Here is a 26,914-nt window from a genome sequence, read left to right on the forward strand (position 1 = left end):
CAGTGAGCGTGCGCCTGGCTCTAGAGCTCCCTGGCAGCCTGGTTGCATAAGCAAGACTGGGAGACAGCAGCAAGGCAATACCCATGGCAAGGGGTGAGGAGTAGGCACCTGTAGCCATCCATGGGCCATGGATTGGCATAGAAGTCAGGTCTCAGAACATCTATCTGCACCTTTATTGCCTGAATTTAACCATGTAGAAATCTCTAGCCAGCCTCCTCCCCAGTCTTCCCAGAACTAGGAATTACATGCCCTTGGGTAAGTTTGGGTGTCCCTGCTGAATGAGACACCAACTCTCTTTCCACATCCCTCCCTTTACAGCCTCCATCCTCTCTGGTAGATGGGTTGGAAGATCTTAAAATATTTTAGAGGGCTGCTTTCTTCAAAGGTCTAAAGCATCAGTGATGTGTCTGTTGGCTGATATTAAGCGTGGAACTTGGTAGCAGTTACCAAGGTCTCCACGCCTTCTGGGAAAGGGGTTGGGGGAGCTCTGGTCAAGCATGGTAGTACACACCTGTGAAGCCAGTCCTGGGGAGACTGGGACAGGGGGTCCTAGGTTCAACTTTAGCTTGGGCTTTAAAATAAAAAGGTCCTAAAACAAAGAAAGAAAGAAAGAAAGAAAGAAAGAAGAAAGAAAGAAAGAAAGAAAGAAAGAAAAAGGAAAAGAAAGGAAAAGAAAAGGAAGAAAAGAAAAGAGAGGGTTTTGAACAAGAAAGAAAGAAAAAGAAAAGAGGATTTTGAACAAGAAAGAAAAGAGAGGATTTTGAACAAAAAAGAAAGAAAAGAGAAGAAGAGAGGACTTGGAAGTTACACTACCCCCTACAAATCCTCTCAAGGAGTGTATTAACCCACTGGTCTGGTGATCTCTGATGATTGATGGAACTTCTGGGGTGGCCATATCTGTGAAGTCAGAGGGTCAGAATGGCACCTATCTTTGTGATAAATGGGCAGGTGCTCTTAGATGCTGAGAAGAGTGTTTGGGAAGCACCTGGGAAGCACTCAATGAACATCAGGCATTATTACTGTTCTATTACTGTTATCATCGCTACTGTCATGCCCTCTTTTTACCCTTTGATGTACTGCCTCCAAGGAGGTGAGAACCAGTCAGGATCACTTCTGGCTCCTTTCTCCATTCCAACCAGCCACGTATTTAATTTCGCACTTCTTTGTGATCCACCCCCATTCTTGTCCTGGGTTTTGAATCTTACAGACTAGAAGTGTCTGTCTTGATCATCAGTTTACCCCAGCAGTAGCACAAGGATTGACACGTGGTCGGCATTTGATGGGCAGCTGGCTGATAGTTTGGGGCAGACCCTCTGAAGAATAAGACTATTCTCTTTTTAGAAATCACAGATGTAAGATTTGAACGCAGGTCTGCTGCCACACCTCTTGCACACAATTCCTGAATTTCTTTATAAGAAAAAAAAAAAAGAAAGAAAAAGTAAAAAAGGAGGAAGACAATGTACTCCTGCATCTGTTGGGAGGTTCAATCAGATAGATGCTGGAGTATCAGGGTTCAAGCGTGGGCTTTGGAACATGACTGTTTGGTGTCAAATCCAGATCTGCCATCTGTGAGTAGTTTCATCTTTTTGGTTTTTCGAGATAGTGTTTCTCTGTGTAGCTTTGTGCCTTTCCTGGAACTCACACACCTTAGACCAGGCTGGCCTCAAACAGAGATCCGCCTGGCTTTGCCTCCTGAGTGCTGGGATTAAAGGTGTGTGCCACCACCGCCCGGCGAGTGGTTTCATCTTAAGCAAATCTCTTAAGCTGTCTTATACATAAAATGAGTGGTACATAAGTTAACATCTACTAAATTGAGGGAAATAAAAGAAGGTAGCTACGCCCTTTACAGATGCACCACTCAGTTGGTGGGCGACAGAAGTCATTTGGGAGCCTTAGACTCCATCCACTCAGTGTTCTTGATTCCAACCTGTTCCAAGTAGGGGATATTTAGGAAGTAGTTGGGGCTGTGTGTTTTGTCATCCCAATGTGGCTCCTGACTTTGAGACTACCTGCCTCTTTCAGCAATACCTGAATACTTTCTACGGCTGCCCCAAGGACAGTTGCAACCTCTTTGTGCTGAAGGACACCCTCAAGAAGATGCAGAAGTTCTTTGGGCTGCCCCAGACAGGTGACCTTGACCAGAACACCATCGAGACCATGCGGAAGCCACGCTGTGGCAACCCTGATGTGGCCAACTACAACTTCTTCCCCCGAAAGCCCAAGTGGGACAAGAACCAGATCACATACAGGTGCTAAGGAGGGGCTGGGGATGCAGGGCCAGCAGCCTGAGGGATGTGAGTCTCCTTGGGACTTGCCTTTCCAATTCAGGGGGCCCATGAAGTGTCATTACTGAGAGCTGAGCATTCAGGGACATACAGAGTTCTTGGTGAGTGGTACCAGCAGACCTAGATTTGAGTCTCATGCTCACTAACCATGGGACACTGGTTGTATTCTCCTGCACTCTGAGTTGGTATTCTTGCTTATGAAACAAGGCTAAGAAATCTACTTTCCATAGGGATGATTGGGGAACTAAATTAGATTACATGTAAATCAAGGGCTTCCTCAATGTTTGTTACAGAGCAAGAATCTAATAAGTGTTGATGATTGTTATTATCATTTGGGTCATTGGAATAGGTGGGGGAAGCTTGATGAGCAACTGATAATTGTGTTTTTAATCTTATAGTGTTGTTATGATTCATTGAAATTGGGCTAAGAGCTCTACTTTGTGTGCTTGTGTTTATCAAGGGTGAGATCTTTGCCCTTTTTCTGATATTGTACTGTTTATGTCCCTGGTGCCCTTGTCCCAGACAGAATTGAGAGATGAGAAGGTCTGGGATTCTGGAAACATCAGGGCACTATAGGAGGTGTTCTCAGTGAGCTTTGCTCGACACATCTGCACAAGAACACTTACACACACACTCATACACACACACTGTGCACATAGACACTTGCACAATTGCATATATGCACATTCATATGCATTTCTACCCTCTCTAGGATCCTTGGTTACACACCTGACCTGGACCCTGAGACAGTGGATGATGCCTTTGCTCGGGCCTTACAAGTATGGAGTGATGTGACTCCACTACGCTTTTCTCGAATCCATGATGGGGAAGCTGACATCATGATCAACTTTGGCCGCTGGGGTAGGCAGAAGGGGGCTGGAGAGTGGGGCAACGTAGAGACAGCAGGGCCATGTAGACATTTGAGATGTGTGGGGATCACGAGGGCAGCTTACCAAGGAGGTGTAGACACTGGAGGTGGATTAGATGGAAGTAGCAGAATATGGTCCAGACGCTGGAGAGCCATGGCTGTAAGAGCAGAGGATGCACTGCAGTGTACCCTTCGTGCAGTGAAAACCTACTTCACCCTCTGAATCATTTAGACAGCCCCTAAAGGGCTACCTGGATTTAAAGCAATGTGAAAGACCTTTTTAAATGAAAATTGAGTTGTCACAATAGCAACATGGGAGGAAGTGGAATAGAATCTGGGGTCACAGCACCGTATAAACTGTTGGTATGAACTGGCTGCAGCATAAATATGAAGGCTGGTGGTATAGATAGTGGGTGGTAACGCAAGGAAGGAAGGCAGAGGGCAGGGGAAGAACAGTGAGACATGGGAGTAAGTCAGGCGAGCAGGCTGTCACAGTGGGCCTGGGGGCCAGCTCTGAGGGGATGTGGTTAGCACGCTGTATTGACACGGTGGGCATGTGGGTGGGTACAGTGCTGTTGGTATCGATGAAGATAGCAAAGGTCAGTGGTGCTGGTGAGAGGACCATGTGGACTTGAGGGTAGTATGGGCCACTGGATGGAAGCAGCCAAGCCAGAGCTTTCCATTAACTCCCTGCAGCGCCTGCCCTAGGTAACCCCAATGGGAAAAGGGAAGAGAACAGGGGCTTGGAGGACTGAGGAGTTCCAAACACAGGTTAGGGTGTGGCCGGACTTAAGGACCAAGTTGTGGGAGTGGGGGACACTCACAGCTAAGGACCGATGTGGGTTTCAGAACACGGAGATGGATACCCATTTGATGGCAAGGATGGACTCCTGGCACATGCCTTCGCCCCAGGCACTGGTGTTGGGGGAGATTCCCACTTTGATGATGATGAGCTGTGGACCCTGGGGGAAGGGCAAGGTAAGACATCCTCCTCTGGCATGCTTCCCTGTCCCCTTGTAGCACAAATCTTAAATGGCCTTATAAATAAAAACAAACCCGGAGCCAGGTATTGGGGTGAACACTGAAAGATCAGAGAAGCAGAACAAGCCACAGCTAACTCACCTTGCCAGTTCCTCAGCTGATCTTCCTTAAACTGGATGCCTCTAAGTCCTCATCCTAATGGATCTCAGCTGAGCTGCTGCTAAAAGCTAAAAGCTTAAAAAGGCTCTAGTTCCTGGTCCTCACGCCTTATATACCTTTCTGCTTCCTGGGATTAAAGGCGTGTGTCACCATGCCTGGCTGTTTCCAGTGTGGCTTTGAACTCACAGAGATCCAGACGGAGCTCTGCCTCCGAAATGCTAGGATTAAAGGCGTGTGCTACCACTGCCTGACCTCTATGTTTACTATAGTGGCTGTTCGGTCTCTGACCCCCAGATAAGTTTATTGGGGTGCACAATATATAAACCACATCCCCTAGCAACCAAAGCCAAGTTTAAGCCCTCCATCTGCTCTGATGGGATCAGGGTGATGAGAGGGGAAAGGAAATCAGCCTCCAGGGTGAGCCCATAGTCTAGTGTCGAATGGAGGCCCTGGAGAGGTGGGTTCCATGCTCTGTGTGCCCTGCAGTGGTCCGCGTAAAGTATGGGAATGCTGACGGCGAGTACTGCAAGTTCCCCTTCCTGTTTAATGGCCGGGAATACAACAGCTGCACGGACACTGGCCGCACCGATGGTTTCCTCTGGTGCTCCACCACCTACGACTTTGAGAAGGATGGCAAGTACGGCTTCTGTCCCCATGAAGGTGAGCATCTACCCTGGCCCCAACCCTCATCCTACCCAGGCCCCCAGCCTCCATGGGTTCCTGCTATACCTTCCCCTCCACATGCCACAGACCAGTCAGCCTTCATCCCCTCACCCAAGTGTCCATTATCCTGAGTTCAGCTATCATTGTGTCCTCCCCCACCTCTACTGTTACAGCCATGTGTTGCTTAAGGATGGACACACTTTCTAAGAAATGTATAGTTGTGCAAATTCATCATCACTGTGTGAGCACAGTATCCTTACATAAGCTGAGAAGGGTACAAAGTTACCATATGGGACCACTGTCACATGGAACCACCACCATGTGTATGGTCTGTTGTGACTTAAATGCTATTTTTGTGGCATATGACCATATGTACTTCACATTTATTTAAGTCACTCCAGGTTTTTACAAGTCTCACCATTTGCAGTATTGTTGGTGAAATCATGGATTTAGGATATTATTTTTTTCTAACATACGTGAGAATGACCTTAGGTTGTTTCTGGGGCCACTTTACACTCCAAACAAGACCCAGGGCTCAAGGACAGGAGGACAGGAGAAGAGAGTTGAGGCACAGAGATGGATCGAAAGCTTAGCAGTGGGAGGGGAACAGGGCTCAGTCCAAGCTGGTACTTGATTGAAGTAGGGCTCCAATCTGAGAATATTAGCCATCCCTCCCACACTGGTTCCATTGTACCAGCGAAAGTCAGTGTAAGTGGTCACAACTATGACATCTGATTCTGCCTTCTGTCCCTGTGTTATGACAGAGGCATCCGGCTTCACTCAGCGTGTATGTGTGTGCGTGTGTGCGTGTGTGTGTGTGTGTGTGTGTGTGTGTGGCGCGCGCGCGCGCGCGCGCGCGCGCTCGAGTGCTCATTCAAGCTCAAAACATTGTTTTCCCCATCTGCCATCACTGGCGGTAAAAGTGTGAAAAGGGGAAGGGTATTGATATACACACTCAATAGACTTTGAAAGCATCCTGGATACGCTTTGTAATCATAAATCTTTTTAAAATTATGCATGACTTCATAGTTGGCCAGGCCATCTCGCTTGATGGTTGCAGAGATCAGAAGCCCAGAAAATGGTGGAGAAATGGGAGAAAATATGGACATACTGCTAAGTATTAGCTTATTCCCCAGCCCATAAAGACTTTCTGGGGTCATAGACTAATGACAGTCTGTTTGGGGCGAGGAGGGACTATAATAGTATATAATTGTATATGTTTGTGACTCTCCCTGTCCCTATTGCAACACAACACTAGCCCCAGTCATTTAGACAGAAGGGAAGAAACAAAGTTTCTAGTTGTCTTCCTGTTTACATTTCTTCCTTTCCTTCTTTCTTTGTCTGGGAGATCCAACCCATGGGCTCACACATGCTAGTCATGCTCTCCTCCACCCCTGAGCTCTACCCCCGAGCCTGTTTATGCTTTTATCTCTGAAGCTGAGCTTTGTGCTAAGACCCAAGCTATTCGCTATTAGTAAATCAGAGATTTTAAAATAAAGGTCTGTATCTTGCATTTCCCTGTAGGACACGAGGAAAGACAGAAAGTCCTGAGTCAGCCCTTCTGTTAGAACAGGCTTCATGGATAGATATGGAGACAGCCTCCAACTTCACGAGCTTGGAAGGGTTCCCTTTGTGTTGGACGCTGGCCATTTCTTTGGTCCTTAGCCAGGTGCAAGTCCTCACAATGCACACGTGTTTGGGTCTGGGGCTGCAATCCTGGTTACTCAGCCCCTCCTGATGCCTGACTCAGTGTCTGCTCCCTGACCTTCTCTTTGGGAGGAGGGTAGATCCCAGAGGAGATGGGCTTCTGGGTGGCAGAAACACAGCTGGTGGGATCAGAGTTATCACTTAGCCCTTCCCCACTCTGAATCAGCAGGGTCTCTGGATTCAGTTTGGCCTCTTCTCTAGGTCCCAGTCTTCCTGCTTCATCAGGAAAAGGTTTCTTGTTTGGGGATGAGCCGAGCAATGAAGATAGAGACCCACCCCCAGTCCTGCGGTGGGAGGCCAGGGGTTGGGCTCCATTCAGCTCGTGATAGTTAACAGGGCCTAGTGAGGTCACCTCTGGCACTGCTGTGCACAGATGGTCCTTGTTACGCACTTGTGGTTTTGCTAGTTGGCAATTCTAGAGACACACCATTTTGTAACTCTAGAATGGATGGAGGGATGGGAGTCTTGGGAGAGCCCAAGACAGACAGGCTGACCTTGATCCTATCCCTCCCTAATCTCCAGTCATGGCCCTATCCTGGGGTCATCAGAGTGGGAGGCTTAGATGCCAGCTGCCCCTGCTTCCTCCTCCTCTCCCTTCTGCAGGGGCCACAGCAGCAGTAGAAATGTCCAGAAAGGACTGAAGCTTTTTCAGAGAAGCAGATCTCCACTAATGAGTAGAAGCTGGCTTTTTAGATGTATTTTTTTATCATTTTAAATTAGGTGTGGGTGTGTGTTTCTTTATGTGAGTACGCACACATGAGCGAAAGTACCCTCTGAGGTTAGAAGCAGTAAATTCTCCGGAGCTGGAGTTACAGATGGTTGTGACCTGCCTGACATGGTGCTAGGACCAAACTTGGGTCCTCTGGAAGAACAACTATCAATCTTAACTGCAGAGCCATCTCTCCAGCCCCTAGAGGTTATTTGTGATTAATATTTTGACACAGAACCAGCAAGTGGTTCATACACATCAACTAGCCAGCTCTGCCCAGGCAGATCTCTCTCTCAATGGCATCTTTTCCATCTCTTTTCCTCCCCAGCCTTGTTCACCATGGGTGGCAATGCAGATGGACAGCCCTGCAAGTTCCCATTCCGCTTCCAAGGCACTTCCTACAACAGCTGTACCACCGAGGGCCGCACAGACGGCTACCGCTGGTGTGGCACCACTGAGGACTATGACCGAGATAAGAAGTATGGATTCTGCCCAGAGACCGGTGGGTATCACTGCCTCTCTCTGCCATTCAGAGTCAAGCAATTTGCTGTTTAATACCCACTTGTCCACCCGCGGCATCCTTTCCTAAGATTAGCTGCCGGTACCACGTGGGCACAGAAGTCAGCTGGTGCAATTGTGCTTGGACTTCTGGCTAGCTGGCCTGCACCCATCTTTCAGCTCTGACACTGTGTGCCTCTCCCTCTCTCTGACCTTGAACCTCTCACCTTCTCTTGGCCCTGTCTCCTCTCAGTCTGTTATTCATCCTTTCTCAATTCTCTCTTTCTCCAACCTATGTTTACTGAGCCTGCTTCTTGAAGCTAACTCAGGGATTGGTCTCTAAAGACTGAGCCTAAAGGCTCATCTTCTAAGGCAGTTAAGACCTTCTAGAGTGTGTTGAGACCATCAGCTTGCTCAGTCCTCTGTGTGTCTGGCCTCTCTGCTCCTGTCTGCAGGGATCCAGTTCTGGACTCGAACCATGGCTACCTGGCTTTAAACCTTGGCTCTGATACTTAATTTCTAGCATTATCTGCTCAGCAAGTTTCCTAAGCTCTTCATATCTGGGTTTTTCCCATATATGATGTGGAGATGTTACTACAGGGTCTCCAATGTGCCAGGGTTTATTGGTGGGGGTGAATAGGGTGGACACTCATCCAGCTTCCAAAATGAGACCCCATGTCTAGGCACTGATCCGGAGTGGGTATCAGCCCTACAATTTCCGTTCTTGCCTTCCACTCCAGCCACCCTTCCAGTGAGTCTACGTTAATGTCGGCATCTTGTCATTGTTTCCTGGTAGTGGCCTCAGACCCTCGGCTGCCCCTTGACCTGTGTCCCTTACCCCACAGCTATGTCCACTGTGGGTGGAAATTCGGAAGGTGCTCCGTGTGTCTTCCCCTTCACCTTCCTGGGTAACAAATACGAGAGCTGCACCAGCGCCGGCCGCAGTGACGGGAAGATATGGTGTGCCACCACCGCTAACTATGATGATGACCGCAAATGGGGCTTCTGTCCTGACCAAGGTATGAGGAGGCCCTGGCCTTTGGTAGAGATGCTGGACACACCTCCACACCTGAGCTGGAATATTCTGAGGCTCAGACTACTTTCAGCACAGACGTTGTCCCTAGACAAGTATCTTAGGGTTTTTATTGCTGTGAAGAAACACCATGCCCACGGCAATTCTTATAAAGAAAACATTTAATTGGGGTGGCTCGCTTACAGTTTCAGAGGTTCAGTCCATTAGGATCATGGAGGGGAGCACAGCAGTGTGCAGGTGCTGGAGCTGAGAGTGCTACATCTTGCAGGAAACAGGAAGTTGACTAACAGTCACACTGAGGGATGCTTGAGCAAAAGAGACCTCAAAGCCCGCCCCACAGTGACACACTTCCTCCAACAAGACCACACTTCCTAATAGTGCCATTTTCTTTGGGGGGGGGCATTTTCTTTCAAACCACTGCAACAAGATACCCCATTGTGGCTTCAGACCTACCCATCTGAGCAGAGACTCTGCTCAGCCCCAGTGAAGACAGGTTCCCTGCTTAGGTCCAGCCAGTTCAAGTGGACACTCAACACAGCTTCCAAAATGAGACCCTATGACTAGGCACTGATCCTGGGTGGGTCTCAGCTCTGCTATTTCTATTCTTGCTTTCCACTTCAGCCACCTTTCCGGGCAGGACTGTCACTAGCAGGATACAGCCTGACCTTACTGTTGTCAGGACTATGAGCGGGGTGCTTTGGGCCTAGCTTTCAGGGCCCAGAGGCCTAGGGCTTCAGTTTTCAGGTAGCCCAGAACTTTCAGGGAAGGCGATGGGTCCAGGACCTGCCAGAATGGGTGAGCCTCTGTTCTAGTTAGATTTTTGTTATTGAATAAACACTTGGGGAGGAGATGCTAACAAACAGGCTTACACTCCCAGGTTACAATCTATCCAGGGAAGTCAGGACAAGGATGTAGCATAGGAACCTGCAGGCAGGAACCATGGAGGGACACCCCTTGCCAGCCTCACTGTCTGCCACACAGGCTCACGCTTACTTAGTTTTCTTATTAAGCCCAGGGTACCTGCCCAGGGAATGGAGCTGCCCATAGTAGGCTGTGTTCTCTTGTATCAATTAATAATAAGACAGTTCCTCACAGACATGCCCGGACACCAACTTGATGAAGGCAGCTACTCAATTGAGAGTTTTTAACTATGATTCTAGGCTGTGTCACATGGGCAGTTAATGCTAACTGGGCCACCCTTTCCTTCTGTTATTATTGTTCTTTTTTTCCCATAATGAAATGGTCCTTGGTGAATACCTCAGCTGGACAAATGGGTTTTTCTTAGGAGATTTTCTTGGCCCCCAAACGCTATGCTAGGAGATATGCTGACATCCCCGCTCTGTGCAGCTTCTGCTAAAGGTGGAATGGAGACCCACGTGAAGAGTTTGTGTCCCCTCAGGCTGCCATGTGCAAAGCATAACATACCGGTGGCTTAAATAATATAAACTGATTTTTTCTTGGTTCTGGAGGCTGGAAGTTTAAAACCAAAGTGCTCCCTCTGAGCCTGTATCATTTTATTGTCTGCTTCTGTCATTACATGCCCATCTCTGTTTCCTAGATGCACCTGTCTCTTTGTCTCTCCTCTTAGGAGGTCGCAATCCCCACTGGGTTAAGAGCCCTGTCCACTGCAATGTGGTAGCCTTTTTACTTATTCATTTATCTGAGGCAGGGTTTCACTATGTGGCCCACGTTAATCTGGAGCTCACAATCCTTCCACTTCAGCTTATCAAGCATTGGGATTATGACATATAACACCACTCTTGGCTTTCCCTTCCATTCTAATGACATCTGCAAATTAGATCACATGTCCTAGATAACCGGGAACAGGATTTGGGTGTATTTTTTGTGGTGGTGGGGCCCGTGGGATAATTCAGTCCCAACAGGGTGTGGTATATGATTTGCCTACTCTCCGTTGCCAAGCCTGAGGAACACATACAGGCATGGATATGTTTTGTTTCAGTTTCCCTATGGGACTGGAGATGCTGTCATACATTAGGCAAATGCTATATCATCAAGTCGCATTCCCAGGGGAGTGGCTTTTACTCCCTTCCCCGGGGCAGAAATGGTGAAGCCCTCAGGTCAGACTATCCCTGACTATCTCTGAGATCCTGAGCACCAGGCTTTACCTCAACTCTCAGAGAGAGCCAGGAAGCATGATTTTTGAACAGATGAAACGTGAAGCAAATGCTCCTGTCTCTCTCCCTCATCCCACACACAGTCATCATTAGGAAAGGGCTATTAGGTGTTGGCTGACCTCAAAAGCAACAGAATTCTCAGGATAAGGAAAAAAAACAATGCATGCCACTTGCAGAACTTTTAGGCCCACCCTGGAGATTTCCCCCCAAAGTTTCCTTCATCTGAGGCAAGTCTGGATGCCTGTTGTATTTCTCTTTCAAATTCTACCCCTGCTTTGGCACTCAGGATATAGCCTATTCCTTGTGGCAGCCCATGAGTTTGGCCATGCGTTGGGGCTGGAGCATTCACAGGACCCTGGAGCTCTGATGGCTCCTATCTACACCTATACCAAGAACTTCCGCTTATCCCATGATGACATCAAGGGGATCCAGGAGCTCTACGGTAAGCCTCAGCTTGAGTGCCTCTGGGCATACAGCCATCCCACAGCCTGGGTGGGAGTCCACAGAAGTGGAAAATGCCAGATCTCATCTAGCCAAAATGGCCAGGGATATGGGCAAGAGACATGAATGGTGCCTGGTCCACGGGTTTTGGAGTAATGCTTCACAGCGCTGCTCAAAAAGCCCTGTCCTTTCTAAACTCGTCATTCATGCCCCTCTTGGCTCCCCATTTCTAGGACCCTCCATTTGTTAGTGTGTAAACTGAGGCTGGACTAGGTTTCAGTGGCTAGGTAGGGTTCAGGATCCTGAAGAGTGAGCTGACTGCAGGGCAGGGTTTTCTCTGGCACAGAATGGGAATGATGACATGGGAATGAACAAGTGAAGGGGCCCCAGACTTCCCTGTTCTTAAGGTAAGAGACCACACAAGATTCAGGCTTCTCTTAGTTCCCTCCTTAAGTACAGGCGACACTGAGGCAGATGTCTCTTCCTTCTAGCCTTTACGGGTTAAGTGAGCAGTATTGGGGCTCAGCCTGGTGATTAGAAGTCTTGTTGCCAGGGAGAGTCTAAGTTCAGGTGTCTCCCCATTCATTCCCCAGGGCCCTCCCCTGATGCCGATACTGACACTGGTACTGGCCCCACCCCTACCCTGGGACCTGTCACTCCCGAGATCTGCAAACAGGACATTGTTTTTGATGGCATTGCCCAGATTCGTGGTGAGATCTTCTTCTTCAAGGACCGGTGAGTGAGGCTGCTTTTGTCTTTCTGGCTCTCTGCCCCTTCCTGTGGTTCTTGTGTTCCTACTGTTTGTTGAGGACCCCTAGGGCCTTACAGAATGACCTGTAGTAAGCAGTTTTTGCTGTGTGTCTCACAACCTCCAAATCTTGGTGGTCTACCAGTTGTCCAGGCTTCTGCAGCAGTAGAGCGTCAGGTACATTTTACATGTCACTCATTCTCCTGTAGTTAGCAGATGCTTGTGGCAGATGACAGGGTGTAGGCTGCCAAATCAAACCATACACGCACACTGAATGATTTGATGCATGTCACATCTGAGAATCTTCTACCGATGAAATCAAAGAACAGGGCTAAGCTGGGCATCCCAGTTCACCCCAACCCAGCCATAAAAAATGGGAGTGAGTTGTCATATAGTAAGGCACATACAGACATGATTCTAAAGTAAGATGGAGAGAAGAATATAGGGGAATTAGCCAGTCTTCCATTGGCCTTCTCCTTGAATGCTGCTGATCTCAAGTAGCCAAATTGCTGTCTATATAGATAGCAAGTGACCATAGATGGAGAGAGATTATTTCCTTCATTCTTCAAGGCTATGGTCATGACAAATGGCTGAGAGTCACCCTAATGCCCTAGATCCCTGGGTAATGTCAAAAACTGTCTAGGACACCATTAAAGAGTCTATCCATTCATCCATCCATCTATCTGTCCGTCATCTATCCATCTGTTCATTTCTACCTTCATCTATTCATCTATCACCTGTCTGTCTATCTATCTATCTATCTATCTATCTATCTATCTATCTGCCAAGCATCTTCTTCTGTCCATCTAGTCTCCATTATTCTTCCATACATTATCCAATTATGCACTCATCCATTCATAGAGTATAATAGTTAGGAAAATGAATGGTGGATGTAGAATACTACTCTAGTTATGTACAAGTTGTATGGTTACTAACAGGTTAATCATTTTCTTTGTACCTCTGTTAGCCCATCTCTAAGATGGGGCTAATATTTTACCCTATCAAATAGAGCAGAACTAAGGATCAGATGAGTTTAGTGCTCAGAATAACACCAGCACAGAGAGTGTTTGTTTAGTCCCATTAGTTGTCATCTCCACAAATAGTAATTCAGCGGCTGTTGTGCCAGTTGCCTTGATGATAGCTAAGGAAAGGAAGACAGTGTGCTGGGGATAGGGGTCTGTTTAATGTCACATCACTGTTCTCAAGAGAAGTGCACAGGCCTCCTACACTAGAACCACCTAGAATGGGCCTACTAAAAAAATATGGGTTTCCGCCTTCTCTCCTGAGTCCTTTGACTGTACTCTCTAGGGGCAGGCCATAGGTATCTGCATTTTACCAGATTTCCCCAGTGATTCCGAGGCTCCTGGATGGTGGATGGTGACAGCAGTGGCAGTTAGGAATCATGTAGCAGAGACAGATAGCAGTTCCTGACTTAAACAGTGTGGGACACAGAGCCTGGGGAGGCTAAAAGATATTCCAGGAGGGAATTCTTTGCAGACATGGGGGCAGATGTGGGATACACATGCTCTGCCCTTCACAGAGTCTACCACTGGCCAGTGGGCGATAACAGACAGGTAGAGAAGGAAGTGAGACTCAAACTGCAGTCAGTCAATTACAGTTAGGTCTTGGTGCCCAAACCACTGTTAGCGATTGTAGATACCACTGATGTCCTGCTGTACCTTGTAGGGAGGGAGAAGAGGTAAGTGGGGTCTCTGGTCTCCAGCAAGGTCCCCAGCTTGGAACACTTGCCACTGTGGAAACTGTGACCATGTATAGAGCTGTCAGAAGTAGGAATCTCAGAAATGGCTCTGAGCCCAGGCCTAGGCCAGGGCTGGTTCTGACACTGCATCACACTTTCTGTCAAAAGGACCTAAATGTGTGTTCACAGTGAGTTCACTTAATTGAGTCACTGTAAATAATTAAATAGTAAACATACACAAATATTGGTGTCAGGCTCTGGGAGGGCAGGCAGTACTGCGGGATCCTTGAATGGATTTTGGAGTTGGATGTGGACTTAAACCAAGGTAATTCTATAATCAATCTGAGTGTTGTTTGGCAAATTAGGATCGTAACTCTGCCTTGTATGTGCTACTTCAAGTAACAGAGATACCACCCTCTCCTGCCCCAAATTATAAAGTGGAAGAAAAATTGGTCTTTCATGGTATAGTGTCCAGGGGTAAGGCTGCTTTAAAGGGCAGGGGAGGGTCGGCGACTTGTCCTTGTCCACTGACACCTTTGCATGGCCCGTGTGCCAAGATGGCGTCCCAGGATGACTGCCAGTGGCAGTTAGGACCACAGGCGTCCCACATCCAGCCAAAGTGTGGGGTGAGGTGGGAGGGAGACATATGTCTAGGGGTGAGATACTGGTCTATCTGCTCAATCTTGTCATGCTGATGTAAGACACATGGCAAGGAATGGGAAGCTAACCAACTCTGGCAAACAGAATCATCTGGAAGGCTTGTTCAAACAGAGTCTCAATCACTAGCCAGAGAAGTCTGCCCTACAGATCTCAGGTCAGGTCCAGAAATTTGCATTTCTAACACATGCCCAGGTACTGCTCAACCCACTGGTCTGAGGATCACAACCTGAGAGCCAGTGGTTTACCCATGACCAACCTGCCACTGAGGCCACATGCCGCTGAGGATAGCTTTTGTTCTGATAACGAGATGACAAGTCATGTTACAATGTCAAAGGGTTGAAGACACCCAGGACTAATTCCTAAGATGAGGGTGAGGTCATGGGCAGCAGGGCCTCCTGGTGTTGAAGGATGGTTCTAAGTGTAGGGCTGAGAGAAGGATGGTAGAGAAAGAGATGCCAGATGCTGGGCAGATCACCAAGCACACATGTTAGGAGGTTATGAGGATTACATTTTACAGAGTTCGTTCATAAAAGTGCTTGGCGCTCAGTATGTCCTCAGTAAATGTAGCTCTTATTCTGCTAAGGCAGACAGATTCATTCCATTTAAATTCAGAAAACGCTTTGAAGTGCCGTCAGGCCTGGCCTCAGCTGGCTTCAAGTCAAATAGGACAGATAGATAACAGCTGCTCCAGGCACTCAGGGCTGGTGTTTTGGAGAGGCACAGAGTAAGGAAACACAGTAAACAGAGACAGTCTGGGGAAGCTTCCTGGAGGAGGTGGGGGCAAGAATGAAGGGTGGCGTCTGGGAGAGCAGTATCCCTTATTCCCCAGTGTCCCTCTCCAACCTTCTTTGGATCTTGCCCACCTTCCACTCTCCATGTTTCTGAGTGGGCTTGGTGGTTAGAGCTTAAGAGTGAGGGAAGGTGTGACTTCTTGTGTCCCGTTCCTGTCCCCAGGTTTATTTGGCGGACAGTGACACCACGTGACAAGCCCACAGGGCCCTTGCTGGTGGCCACATTCTGGCCTGAGCTCCCAGAGAAGATCGATGCTGTGTACGAGGCCCCGCAGGAAGAGAAAGCTGTGTTCTTCGCAGGTATGTGGGAGGGGCTCTCTGGCCCTCAGTTCCCGTTTAACTGGATCCTCTCCTCCATCTAAGCACAGTTCCTAGGCACACCTGCTGGCACCCCATCTTCTCCAAGGCTCCCTTTCACATCATTTCCCAAAGCACAGTGTCTTCGTCAGGTTTCTATGGCTGTGATAAAACACCATGTTCAAAAGTAACTTGAGTAGGAAAGGGTTTGTTTCAGCTTACAGTTGTAGTGTAGCGTGAAGGCAAGTCAGGGCAGGAACTCAAGGCAGGAGCTGAACCAGAAGCCATGGACGAACACTGGCTTGCTTCCCATTGTGCTTGCTCAGCCTGCTTTCTTACACACTCCAGGACCACCTGCTCAGAAGTGGCACCACCCACAGTGGGCTGGGACCTCCTACATCAATTACTAATTCAGAAAAATGTTCCAAGGGCTTGCCAACAGGCCAGTTTTATGGAGGCATTTTTCTCAAGTGAGAGCCCCTCTTCTCATGTAACTTTAGCTTGTATCAAGTTGACAAAAAGAAAAAACTGGCCAATGCACATGGGATTTACCTGGGAGGATGGTCTAGACATCTAGCATCAACTAGCCCCATCCACAAGAGGACGTTTCCTTTCCTCTGGATTCTCTGTCGATCTTCTGGTTCCTTTTCTAAAAGAAAACAGGATCTCCTTTCAGGGCTGTTTCCCTAACATCTTTCCAGTGCTAGAGCCTTGGCCAGTAGCTGCTTTAGTTAGACCTTTAGTGTGTGTGGGGTGGGGTGGTGTGTGTGTGTGTGTGTGTGTGTGTGTGTGTGTGTGTGTGTGTGTGTGTATGTCTATGTGTGAGAGTTAGAGAGACAGATAAAGAGAGACAGACACACACACACAGAGGCAGACAGACAGACACACAGAGACAGACAGATACATAGAGAGAAACAGATGAACACAGAGAGAAAGAGACAGATAGAGATAGATAGATAGATAGATAGATAGATAGATAGATAGACACACACACACAGAGGCAGACAGACAGACACACAGAGACAGACAGATACATAGAGAGAAACAGATGAACACAGAGAGAAAGAGACAGATAGAGATAGATAGATAGATAGATAGATAGATAGATAGATAGAGACAGACAGACAGACACACACACACAGAGAGACAGACAGACAGAGTCTCATGCAATCCCGGCTGGATTCAAACTTGCTGTGTAGCTAAGGGTGACCATTAACTTATGATCCTCCTGCCGCCTCTTAAGGGTTAGGATTAAGAATTTGCTATCACACCTGGTTTAATTTGGTGCTGTGAATGGAACTCAGAGTCTTGTACATAGTAGTCAAGCTCTCTACTAACCAAGCTACATCTCCAAACCCAAACTTTTAAAAACATGTATATCGTGTATGTCTCTCTCTCTCTCTCTCTGTGTGTGTATGTGTGTGTGTGTGTGTGTGTGTGTGGACATGAGTGAAGGTGCTCACAGAGGCCAGAGGCATTGGTCCTTCTGAGTTGGAGGTACAGATGTGTCTTGGGGTTACTATAGCTATGATAAAACATCATGACCAAAAGCAACTTGGGAAAGAAAGGGCATACTTCATCTTACCTCTCCTCATCCAGGGAAGTCAGGGCAGGAACTAGAGGCAGGAACCTTGAAGCAGGGGTGGCAGGCTGCCCTGCCTGGATACTGGGAATCTAACTCCAGTCTTCAGGAAGAGCAGAAGGCACTCTTAACCACCAAGCCATCTCTGCAGCCCCCAGCCCCTCGTTTTTAACATAAAATGCTTTTAGCACACATCTGTTTGCACAGAGGTAGTTAGTTACAGTAGGGTGGCATCTAAAACCAGGATAGAAGCACACTGTTCTTTCTATACATGATATTTAGATTCCAAACAAGCACCATTTTTTTGTTTGCTTGTTTGTGTTTTTGTTGTTGTTATTGTTGTTTGTTTGTTTTAACTAGGCTTGTTACTTTTACCTTTGTTTTGAGACAGGGTTTTATGACAGAACTCAGGCTGGCCTTTGCATTTGCTATGCAGCTCAGGCCAACCTTGATGGCTCAGCTAAGGTTTGGGCACTTACTGTCCCATATATAGCCAGCTTCCATCTCTGCCTTTGGTGACGATGGGTCCTGAGCAGGCTAGTTTTGGCTCCCAGGGCACTTTATACATGTTAGAAAGACGGTCTTCTTGTGGCAGACATGACACTTTCATGGACTGTCTATCCTCCTTTGATTGCCCCCTTTCATAACCAACATAAAAAACTGTGTATAAGGGCTGGAGAGATGGCTCAGCGGTTAAGAGCACTGGCTGCTCTTCCAGAGGACCCAGGTTTAACTCCCAGCACCCACATGGCAGCTTTCAACTATCTGTAACTCCAGTTCCAGGGGATCTGACACCTTCGCACCATTGCACGTAAAATAAAATTAAATAAATTATTAAAAAAAACAAACCTGTGTGTAGGAGTGGGGCATGTAGTTCAATTGATAGAGTGCTTGTCTAGCATGCAAAAGCCCTGGGTTCAGTTCTTAGCACTGTATAAATCAGATGTGCAGTAGCCTGCCTCCTTGTAATCCCAGTACTCAGGAGATAGATGAAGGATGATCAGAAGTTCAAGGCCAGCCTGGGTTATATGAGCTCTTATCTCAAAAACAAAGTAAAACAAAACATAATTCTGTAGTGAGACCTGCTTCTAGGTATAGAGCTAGGAAATGAGCAGAAGGCCATTCCCTGTTGAGAAAGACCAATAGGGTCTTCTAACAGAAAGATGATGGAGAGGACAGGATTGGCCTGAGGCATTTCCCCACAGCTACTAACCCGCTTTCTGTCCCTTCCTTCAGGGAATGAGTACTGGGTCTATTCTGCCAGCACCCTGGAGCGAGGGTACCCCAAGCCACTCACCAGCCTGGGGTTGCCCCCTGATGTCCAGCGAGTAGACGCTGCCTTTAACTGGAGTAAGAACAAGAAGACGTATATCTTCGCTGGAGACAAGTTCTGGAGGTAAGGGGGCTCCAGGTAGAATGGCAGCATGGGTTAGTTTCATGGGGCAGGACACTCTGGCTTGATATACACAGTGTGGGTAGACACCCTGTCCCTGGTCCTTAGCCTGCCAGGCAGCAGGCCCTCCAAGAGAAGACACCACAGAATACACCCTTCTTCTGACACTGTTAGGGCTATTCTGGCCAGAATCCCCTTTCCTTTTTCTGTTGCCTCTGATCGGGCCTGCAGATATCTAGTCTAGACCCCCATGTTATGGCAACTCACAGCAGAGCTGATGATCCACAAACCGCTAACAGCTGATTATCTGCTACTGTTGCTGTATGCCAGATGCTTTTGTGAGGCCCAGGGACATATGAATCACCATTCTTCCCACTTTCACATGCAGAAAAAAGGGTTTCAAAAGGTTAAATGACTAGCTTCAGGTCTCGTGCCCATGGAGTGACAGCTGGACTTTGAGCTGACATCCTGGCCCTGGAGGATATCCTACTCTTCCTGATGCAGTGAAGACCCAGGGAGGGAATGTATAGGCAAGGCAGCAGACGGAAATGAGAAAGACAGAATCCATACCAGGTCCTGGGGAGCCACAGGCACCCTCCCCCATGTCTGCAGCAGGCACCCTCCCCCTGTCTGCAGCAGGCACCCTCCCCATGTCTGCAGCAGGCACCCTCCCCCTGTCTGCAGCAGGCACCCTCCCCATGTCTGCAGCAGGCACCCTCCCCATGTCTGCAGCAGGCACCCTACCCCCTGTCTGCAGCAGGCACCCTCCCCCATGACTGCAGCGGGCACCCTCCTCCATATCTGCGGCAGGCACCCTACCCCCGTCTGCAGCGGGTACCCTACCCCCTGTCTGCAGCGGGCACCCTCCCCTATGTCAGCAGCAGGCACCCTCCCCCCTGTCAGCAGCAGGCACCCTACCCCCTGTCTGCAGGCCTGGCCAGTGGTGAAGACTGGCAGGGGAGCAGTTTAGAAGCAGGTAGTTCTGCTCCGAGTTCTCTGGAGAGAAGGTTCTAGCTCTGAGAGGCAAAGGTCTGTATGAAGGGTCAGAGAAAGCAGTGTTTGGACATAGCCCAAACTCAGGAGTATGCTTATAATCCTTCAGAAACCTACCCACTAGGAAACTTAGGCCCAAAGAACCTAAAGGACTTGGTCAACCCACTTTTAAGTGAGTGTGCTGGCCCAGAGCTGTGCTTAAAGCTGCTTCTCCTTTCTCCCCAGTGGCCCCTACACTGTGTCCTCTGGGTCATTTGATCAGTGAGGAAAAGGGTGGGTGGACAAAAGCTTTACAGGTGTCTCCATTCCCTCCCTGCTTCTGTGGCTGTCAGGGCAGCCAGGCCATCCCCAGGAACCACTGCGAGAACTCCCAGACTTTGTCTGCTGAGCTTGAACAAACATTCCTGCTTCCTCTGAGGCCTCAGCCTCCCTCCTCCTCCTCTTCTCCTCACCCCACCCGAAACTGCCCTGATTGAGAAGCTGCTTATGTCCCTCGGCTGCCTATGGCAGGGTGGAATTCTGGAGGCACTGCTGAGACTCTTAGCAACCTAAGCTGATTGGTATCTCAAGCCTCAAGAAGAAAAACAGTCTGTCAGGAAACGGCTGAGTGGACCTTTCGCCCATGGGCTCCTGAACACTCCCCAGCACACCCACGTACTTCGAATGGCATCTCAGGCTTTTGAATTCACTGACGCTCTAAATCTTTCAGTCTGAGTGTGGTGGGCCAGAGAAGTGGAGGGTCACAGACATGTGATTCAGGAATCTCAGAATTCTAAAACCTAAGTGATTCCCTGCACTCTCACAGTCCTCCTACTACACACCCTACGTGTGTACACATGCAAGAACAGGCAAGTCCTGTGTGAGCAGGCGTGTGCATGCATGCACAGACTCACAGGCCCTGAAACGCCTTACTGATTTCTTCTAGTCCTTTTCCTTGACAAGGCCTTCCTCCAACTCTAGATGTCAGAACAGACACCATCCTCTGCTGAGGAAGCTCCATGAACCTTTGGTAAAGGGGCTGGAATGGCACGTGCTGACCCTAGGTTCTGGACTGGGCATACAAAGGAGTCAGGTCCCTTGCAGGCAAGGTGGCACAAGAGCTTGAGACACTTTCTTGGGCTATGGCTGCAGGAAAAAGAGAGTGTTTGGAGTGACCAGGGTGAGCAGCTGTCCCCAGTATACCAGGAAGTACTCAGCTGCTACCTTTTCGAGTTCCCACCGAGACCACAAATACATATTCAGTGTCCTTTGTGTGCTGTGCACAGAACTTAAATACTTTTGCATCTAGTGTTGGTGACTCCTTCCAGACCTGTGCCTTGCTCTAGGTGGATGCTATGCATATCTGGATTTTTCATTTGATTTGGATATTGTTATCAGCTCCATTTTTCTGGACCAAGGATACTAAGGCCGAAGAGGGCCAAGGATGCATTGAAAACCCGAGACTCAAATGTCTTTTCTGACACTCTCTATATTGCACCTTCTACATCTGTAGATAACTTGTCAAGCTAATGAGGCTAGAGGGAGGAGGTGACCTCTCCCCTGACATAGCACCTTAGTCTTCCTGTGTGAAAAGAGTTCTCAGGAAGCAAGTTGTTTCTTTTCTCTGAGCCTCCCTCATCCAGTGAGGTTGATTCCTTCTGCTTGTGCTAGGGGAAGTCCTTGGGGCTTGGGGCACATAACATTGTAATTCCAGGGATTTACAGTGGGCTCTGGGGTGGTCAGATGGGGGCATAGGCATTTTGAGCTAGGGGACTTGTGTTTGGTAACTGGGGCCGTGAAGAAATAGCCCTGACGTTATCTTCAGATGAAGCTGCGGTTATGAAGGTGTTCCTGGCAGTTCTTGGGGTGATGAGTTGAAAGGGAAGCCCCTACAAAAGACAGCCTTAGGGCAGTCTCTGCTTGGAACCCCTGGTGAAGGTGGTAGGGATGCCACCAGGGGCAAAGGAGAGCCAGCCAGGACACTGTGCAGAGGAGAGAAAGCTTGCCCATCACCGGGATGGGATCCAAAATGATCTGCTTAGACATTTTCTCCATGGAGGTGAGGTTTGATCTTGTTTACTGAGATATCCACGGGCACACTGTGGAGCACGTTAGCCTTTGCACAGTTAAATCTGTGTAAGAAAACTAGTAGGTGGAGGGACAGAGGGAGGGAAAGTTAAGGAATAAAAGGACAGCAATCAAAAAGTTCTCCAAGAGACTTAAAACAATGGCCCGTGAGAAAGACTTCGTAATGCTCCAGGCATTTACCTGGGTTAAAGGCAGGGCCCAGAAGAACATGTACCATGCCAGCTGCAGCTGGGACTGGGGTGGCATGCCGTCTGCCCAGTGACTCATGGCCTTGAGCCCACACCCACCACATTGCATGGTAACCTCCCTCTCTGAGCCTTGGTTAACTCCCAGACATGGCTTGTCATCTCTGCTTGACAGATGAAGAAGCAGCAATTTGTTCAAACCACACAGTGAAAGAATTATGGGTCTGGTCCATTGGTCCTCAGACTGCAGCAGGGAATCAAAGGTTGTAGTGGGAGGGGGGGGGCTGGAGAGATGGCTCAGCAGTCAACAGCACTGTGTGCTCTTCCAGAATTCCTGGGTTCAATTCCCAGTACCCAGATGGCTCATAACCATCTCTATATAACTCTAGTTTTAGGGGATCTCACTCCCTCTTCTGGCTTCTGAGGGCAGCACCCCCTCACATGGTACACAGACATATATACAGGCAAAACACCTAAACACATAAAAAATAAAAAATAAATAAGTCTCAAAAGAATTTTTTTAAAAAAAAAAAAACTTGGCAAGGGAACTATCAATTCCCAAATCTTGCTGAATACCAGACATGGGAGAGACGCAAACATGTGCCTCTTGGTGGCAATGTCGCTCTTGCTCTTGGGGATTGTCTCAAGCCATGCAATCAGGAAGGAGTAAGTAGTGTGGCAGTTCAGAGCCAGGTCTTCTCTGGGCCCTTGCACGGCCGCCTGCTTCTTTTCTGATGGTCTAAGTCTTTTCCTGGATCTACTCTCCAGGATTGGGGGGTGAGAGTGGGCCATGGGGATTGGCCTTCAGAGAGGCTATTTGCTTCTTCTCCCTGTCTCTTTCTCTAGATATAATGAGGTGAAGAAGAAAATGGATCCTGGCTTCCCTAAGCTCATCGCAGATTCCTGGAATGCCATCCCTGATAACCTGGATGCAGTTGTGGACCTGCAGGGCGGTGGTAAGCTACCCAGGCCTCTGTTGGCATTCTAGGATTGCCTGCCCCCAGCCAGGAAGCAGCTTCTCCTTTGCACACTCTCCTGCAGGGCAGCCATGCAGTCCTGGAAAACAAACCAGTCCCTTTAGCTCAGTGCTGGGAAGGCAGCCAGTTCCTGACCCTTGCTGCCCCAGCCAAGCTCCAGGCTGGAAGACCTAGAAAGGCCCCTCACAGCTGCAGGGCCTGGAGCCACTGCAGAGGAGGGCTGGGAGGCCTCCAGGGACCAGGAACATGGCCTGGTGCCCTGGATTCATTCTGGGGGTTGAGCCAGGCTGTATTGGGTTTCTCAGGAGGCCTTGTGACCACCTCCCGTCTGAAGCATGGCTTTACTTGAGACAAGGCAAACTTTGTCATGCTCTGTCACTCCCTGATCTCCCACTCGGCTGCTGCTTTGCAGTGTCAGCACTGGATAGCATTTGGAATTTGAAAACCATATTCCCAGGGAGGTTTCTGTGAACTTCTGGGGTCCTGGAAATGAAGTCAGTTTGGCTTTTGAGAGGAGGTTTTAATTCAGTTCCACACACACAAAAAAATTTTAATGTGGGGTGTGTGTGTGTGCGTGTGTGCGCGCGCGCGCAAAGCTCATAGGCCTGAGCTCCCATGGCTGAAAGTCTCACAAGCACAGAAGGAAAGCAGTGTTTAAACAGGTGCTCCATTAAGGGTTACCTTCAACCAAACAGCCATCAAGTCCATACTTGTGAGCTAGGGTTTTTAATGGAGTAAACAGGATCATGTGCGTTGGAAGGAATTCACAGATTCCAAAGCCTCTAGAGGCCAGGAGGGGAAACAGTAGAAACTAAGTTATGCTTATGTGAGTGCGTGCGTGTATGTGTGAGTTAGAATGTGTGGGTGCACATGTGTGCATGAGTGTATGTGTGAGTATGCACATGTGTGTAAGTGTTTGTGTGGGCGAGTGTGTATGTGCATGAGTGTGGGGAGTGCTGGAGTGTATGAATGCCTCTGTGTGTGTGTGTGTGTGTGTGTGTGTGTAAGTGTATGTATGTGTGGTTCTGAGTGTATGTGTGCATGTGTTTCGGCCTGAGTGAGTGTGTATGTATGTATGGGGAGCTAAGTATATGTGTGAGAGAGAGTTTGTGTGTGTGTGTGTGGGGCTAAGTGTATCTGAGTGTGTGTGTGTGTGTGTGTGTGTGTGTGTGTGTGTGTGTGTGTGTGTTTGTGTGTGTTGTAAGGAATCAGAGGCAAGTGATTCATTGGCAGGGAAGGGTTGCTTCTTAGTCTCTGATGATTGCTGACCTGCAAGAGTCAGGTCTTGTGGTTTCAGACAGTGTAGAGGTTTAAAGAAAGGCCAGTCATCTGCATGTTCATATGACATTGCCAAATGTGTTTACATCTTGGCAACTCATTCAGAATTAAAGACAAAATGAAGCAAATATTTGCATGAACCTACTAAACCGATAGGCCTGGGGGCCTCTTGCTTCCCGTTCCCTGATGCATGAAAGTGCATGGCTTGGTGCTTGTGCTCCGGAAGGTACTGTTGTCACCAATAGCAAGTATTACCTAACGGAGTCTCATAACAAGCTCTAAGACAGTGGTTCTCAACCTTCCTAACGCTGTGACCCTTTAATACAGTTCCTTGTGTTGTGCTGACCCCCAACCATAAAATTACTTTTGTTGCTACTTTATAACTATAATTTTGCTACTGTTATGAATCGTAATGTAAATCTCTGATATGCAGGATATCTGATGTGTGAACCCACAGGGGTCATGACCCACAGGTTGAGAACCACTGCTCTGAGAAGTTGGTGTCCTGATCCCTGGCTCCGAGGAGCAGTCAACAACTATGAGACCTAATTTCCTAGCCATTCCCATTCTTCCAGCCCAGGATCTTCCCTGGCTGAAAAGCTCCTTCCTGTGCCAGGCAGATGTGATGATTCCCAGGGACCTTCCAGGTGCCATGGCAGGTCAGGGTAGGTCCAATCACTCTTTCTTGTCTCTCTCAGGTCACAGCTACTTCTTCAAAGGTGAATATTACCTGAAGTTGGAGAACCAAAGTCTGAAGAGTGTGAAATTCGGAAGCATCAAATCGGACTGGCTGGGCTGCTGAGCTGGCCCTGTTCCCACAGGCCCTGCGGTCATCACTGCACACCAGGCTCGGAATACTGGGGAAGGATGTGGAGGGGCCTGGCTGCCCTGCCTTCAGCTCTGTAGTTACTCAGCCTTCTCCCTCACCTGGTGATTGAAGATTAATGAAAGTGGCCTCTTTCTGTGCCCAAAGAACGGTGCTGATTGTACCCCTCCCAGGTGCTCCTCCCTGCTCCTCCCGCCCTAGGGGACACTTGGATATTCTCAATGCAGTCTTCCTTTGGGCTGCCCTGGTGCTCCACACTTGAGGTTCTTCTCATCTATGATCTGCTGTGGCTCACAGCACCTTTAGAGTCAACAGAAACTATCTTAGGAGGGCACTGGTGGCCCAATAGCCTGGCACAGGGCGGTGGGATACAGGTGTGTCCAGCTGGAAGTTGGAGACAACTGCTTTCTCACTTCCAGCCATCCACGTGCCTGCACTACATTAGCAGTTTGGTTTGTGTGTACTTCGTTCATTTCCTTTCACCTTTCCAGTTTTCCACTATGCCGTATTTCCTGACAGAAGGACTCAGGTTGTCTGACATCACTGCATGGTGCATCTTGGCCCACATAGCAACGGCTTCCTTATGCGCTCTAGAACATCCTCAGTCACTTCCTCCACTGGATGGAGGAGAGCCAAGCCAATGGCTTCCTGCTCAGCCTTCTTGCTTCTTCCTTTAACAGTTAGTTCCCCATGGGAAATGGCAAACAATTATAAATAAAGACACCAATTGAGTGGCAGAATTGAATGGCAGTGTTTGCGTCTGTTTTAGCAGCTCACAGCCAGGAAGAGGAACTTAAAAGCAAATCTCTGCTCAATGCAAAGCATGGATGATGTGTGCTGGAAAGGTCAGAGCTGCCAAACCCTGGAGTGAATAGGTTTGCATGCCTGATCCACATGCAGAGCCAGGACACAGCAGTGGTTTTGGTCTTCATGAGGAAGGGCCGGGACACAGCACAGCAGCAGTTCTGTTGCTTGCTGTAGTTATGGGGTCCGTGGGAGGTTCTCTCTCTCTCCCTTTTTCTCTCTCTCTCATAGCCATCCTAATGATAGTGCTGATAGCAAGGAACAGCAACCAACCACACAACCTCCTCTTTTATTTTTTTAAGTTTATTGTGTATACAGTGTTCTGCCTGCACGCCAGAAGAGGGCATCAGATCTCATTACAGATAGTTGTGAGACACCATGTGGCTGCTGGGAATTGAACTCAGGACCTCTGGAAGAGCAGCCAGTGCTCTTAACCTCCTAGCCATCTCTTTAGCCCACAACCTTCTCTTCTAAAAGCCTTTATGGTCACCTTTACAGACCCCTGAGAAGAGGTAGCTGGACACCGTGGAAGGTGCTTTGTCTGGGGTCAGACAGCTGTTAGAAACAGCTATTGTCTGTTGCTTTGGGCTTTTCCTGGTAGGACTAGGGAATGGAGTGAGGAGTGGACTGGAGATCTCAATGGGCCTGAAATCACCTTTTCTTCTGGGGCCAGCCCACGAGTTTTGATTCTTGAAGGTCCTTCTTGCAAGTGTCTGGCTAAGGATTTGCAGCCCTGTTTGAAGAGTCTGTAGGCTGAGAAGCTTACAGAGTAGTGGAAGCACATTGTTAAGATTCTCTGTCACATATTCAGAGAGAATTCAGCTGCTCCCCCCCCCCCCCACACACACACACCACGCCTGCTGTAGGGGTGAATGGTTCAGTATCTCCATTCTTCAGCTGTGGCAAGTCAGGGTTCTACCCACTAGCAATTGGCCTAAGGTCCTGAGTAACCCTGGTCTTTCCCTTCCCCCTCCTACACAGTTTCAGACAGGCCTCATATTTCCTCAGTGTGAAATGTAGCCACGATGTCGATCATTTCCTGTCTCTGGGTCAGGTTCCTCATCCACAGTGGGAACCGATTGTTTTTGCCTTTTCTAAATAATAGTTCAGTTTCCGTGAAAGACAGCCCTCCCCA

At 48.5% G+C, this 26,914-nt stretch overlaps 1 protein-coding gene across 1 annotated transcript in view; it reads left to right on the top strand.

Annotated features, from left to right (window-relative positions):
* Positions 1-25,720, top strand: part of Mmp2 (matrix metallopeptidase 2) — a 26,509-nt gene extending 789 nt beyond the window's left edge. Inside the window, exons 2-13 of the mRNA XM_059262676.1 lie at positions 2,023-2,249; positions 2,998-3,146; positions 4,003-4,131; positions 4,780-4,953; positions 7,701-7,874; positions 8,716-8,889; positions 11,325-11,480; positions 12,073-12,214; positions 15,541-15,677; positions 18,493-18,652; positions 22,741-22,850; positions 24,848-25,720. Of these exons, the coding sequence (XP_059118659.1) occupies positions 2,023-2,249; positions 2,998-3,146; positions 4,003-4,131; positions 4,780-4,953; positions 7,701-7,874; positions 8,716-8,889; positions 11,325-11,480; positions 12,073-12,214; positions 15,541-15,677; positions 18,493-18,652; positions 22,741-22,850; positions 24,848-24,951 (1,836 nt within the window). The 3' untranslated portion in view covers positions 24,952-25,720. The remainder of the gene's footprint in view (positions 1-2,022; positions 2,250-2,997; positions 3,147-4,002; positions 4,132-4,779; positions 4,954-7,700; positions 7,875-8,715; positions 8,890-11,324; positions 11,481-12,072; positions 12,215-15,540; positions 15,678-18,492; positions 18,653-22,740; positions 22,851-24,847) is intronic.
* Positions 25,721-26,914: the final 1,194 nt, after the last annotated feature.

Source organism: Peromyscus eremicus, chromosome 5 (genome assembly GCF_949786415.1).
Source record: "Peromyscus eremicus chromosome 5, PerEre_H2_v1, whole genome shotgun sequence".
Lineage (NCBI taxonomy): Eukaryota > Metazoa > Chordata > Mammalia > Rodentia > Cricetidae > Peromyscus > Peromyscus eremicus.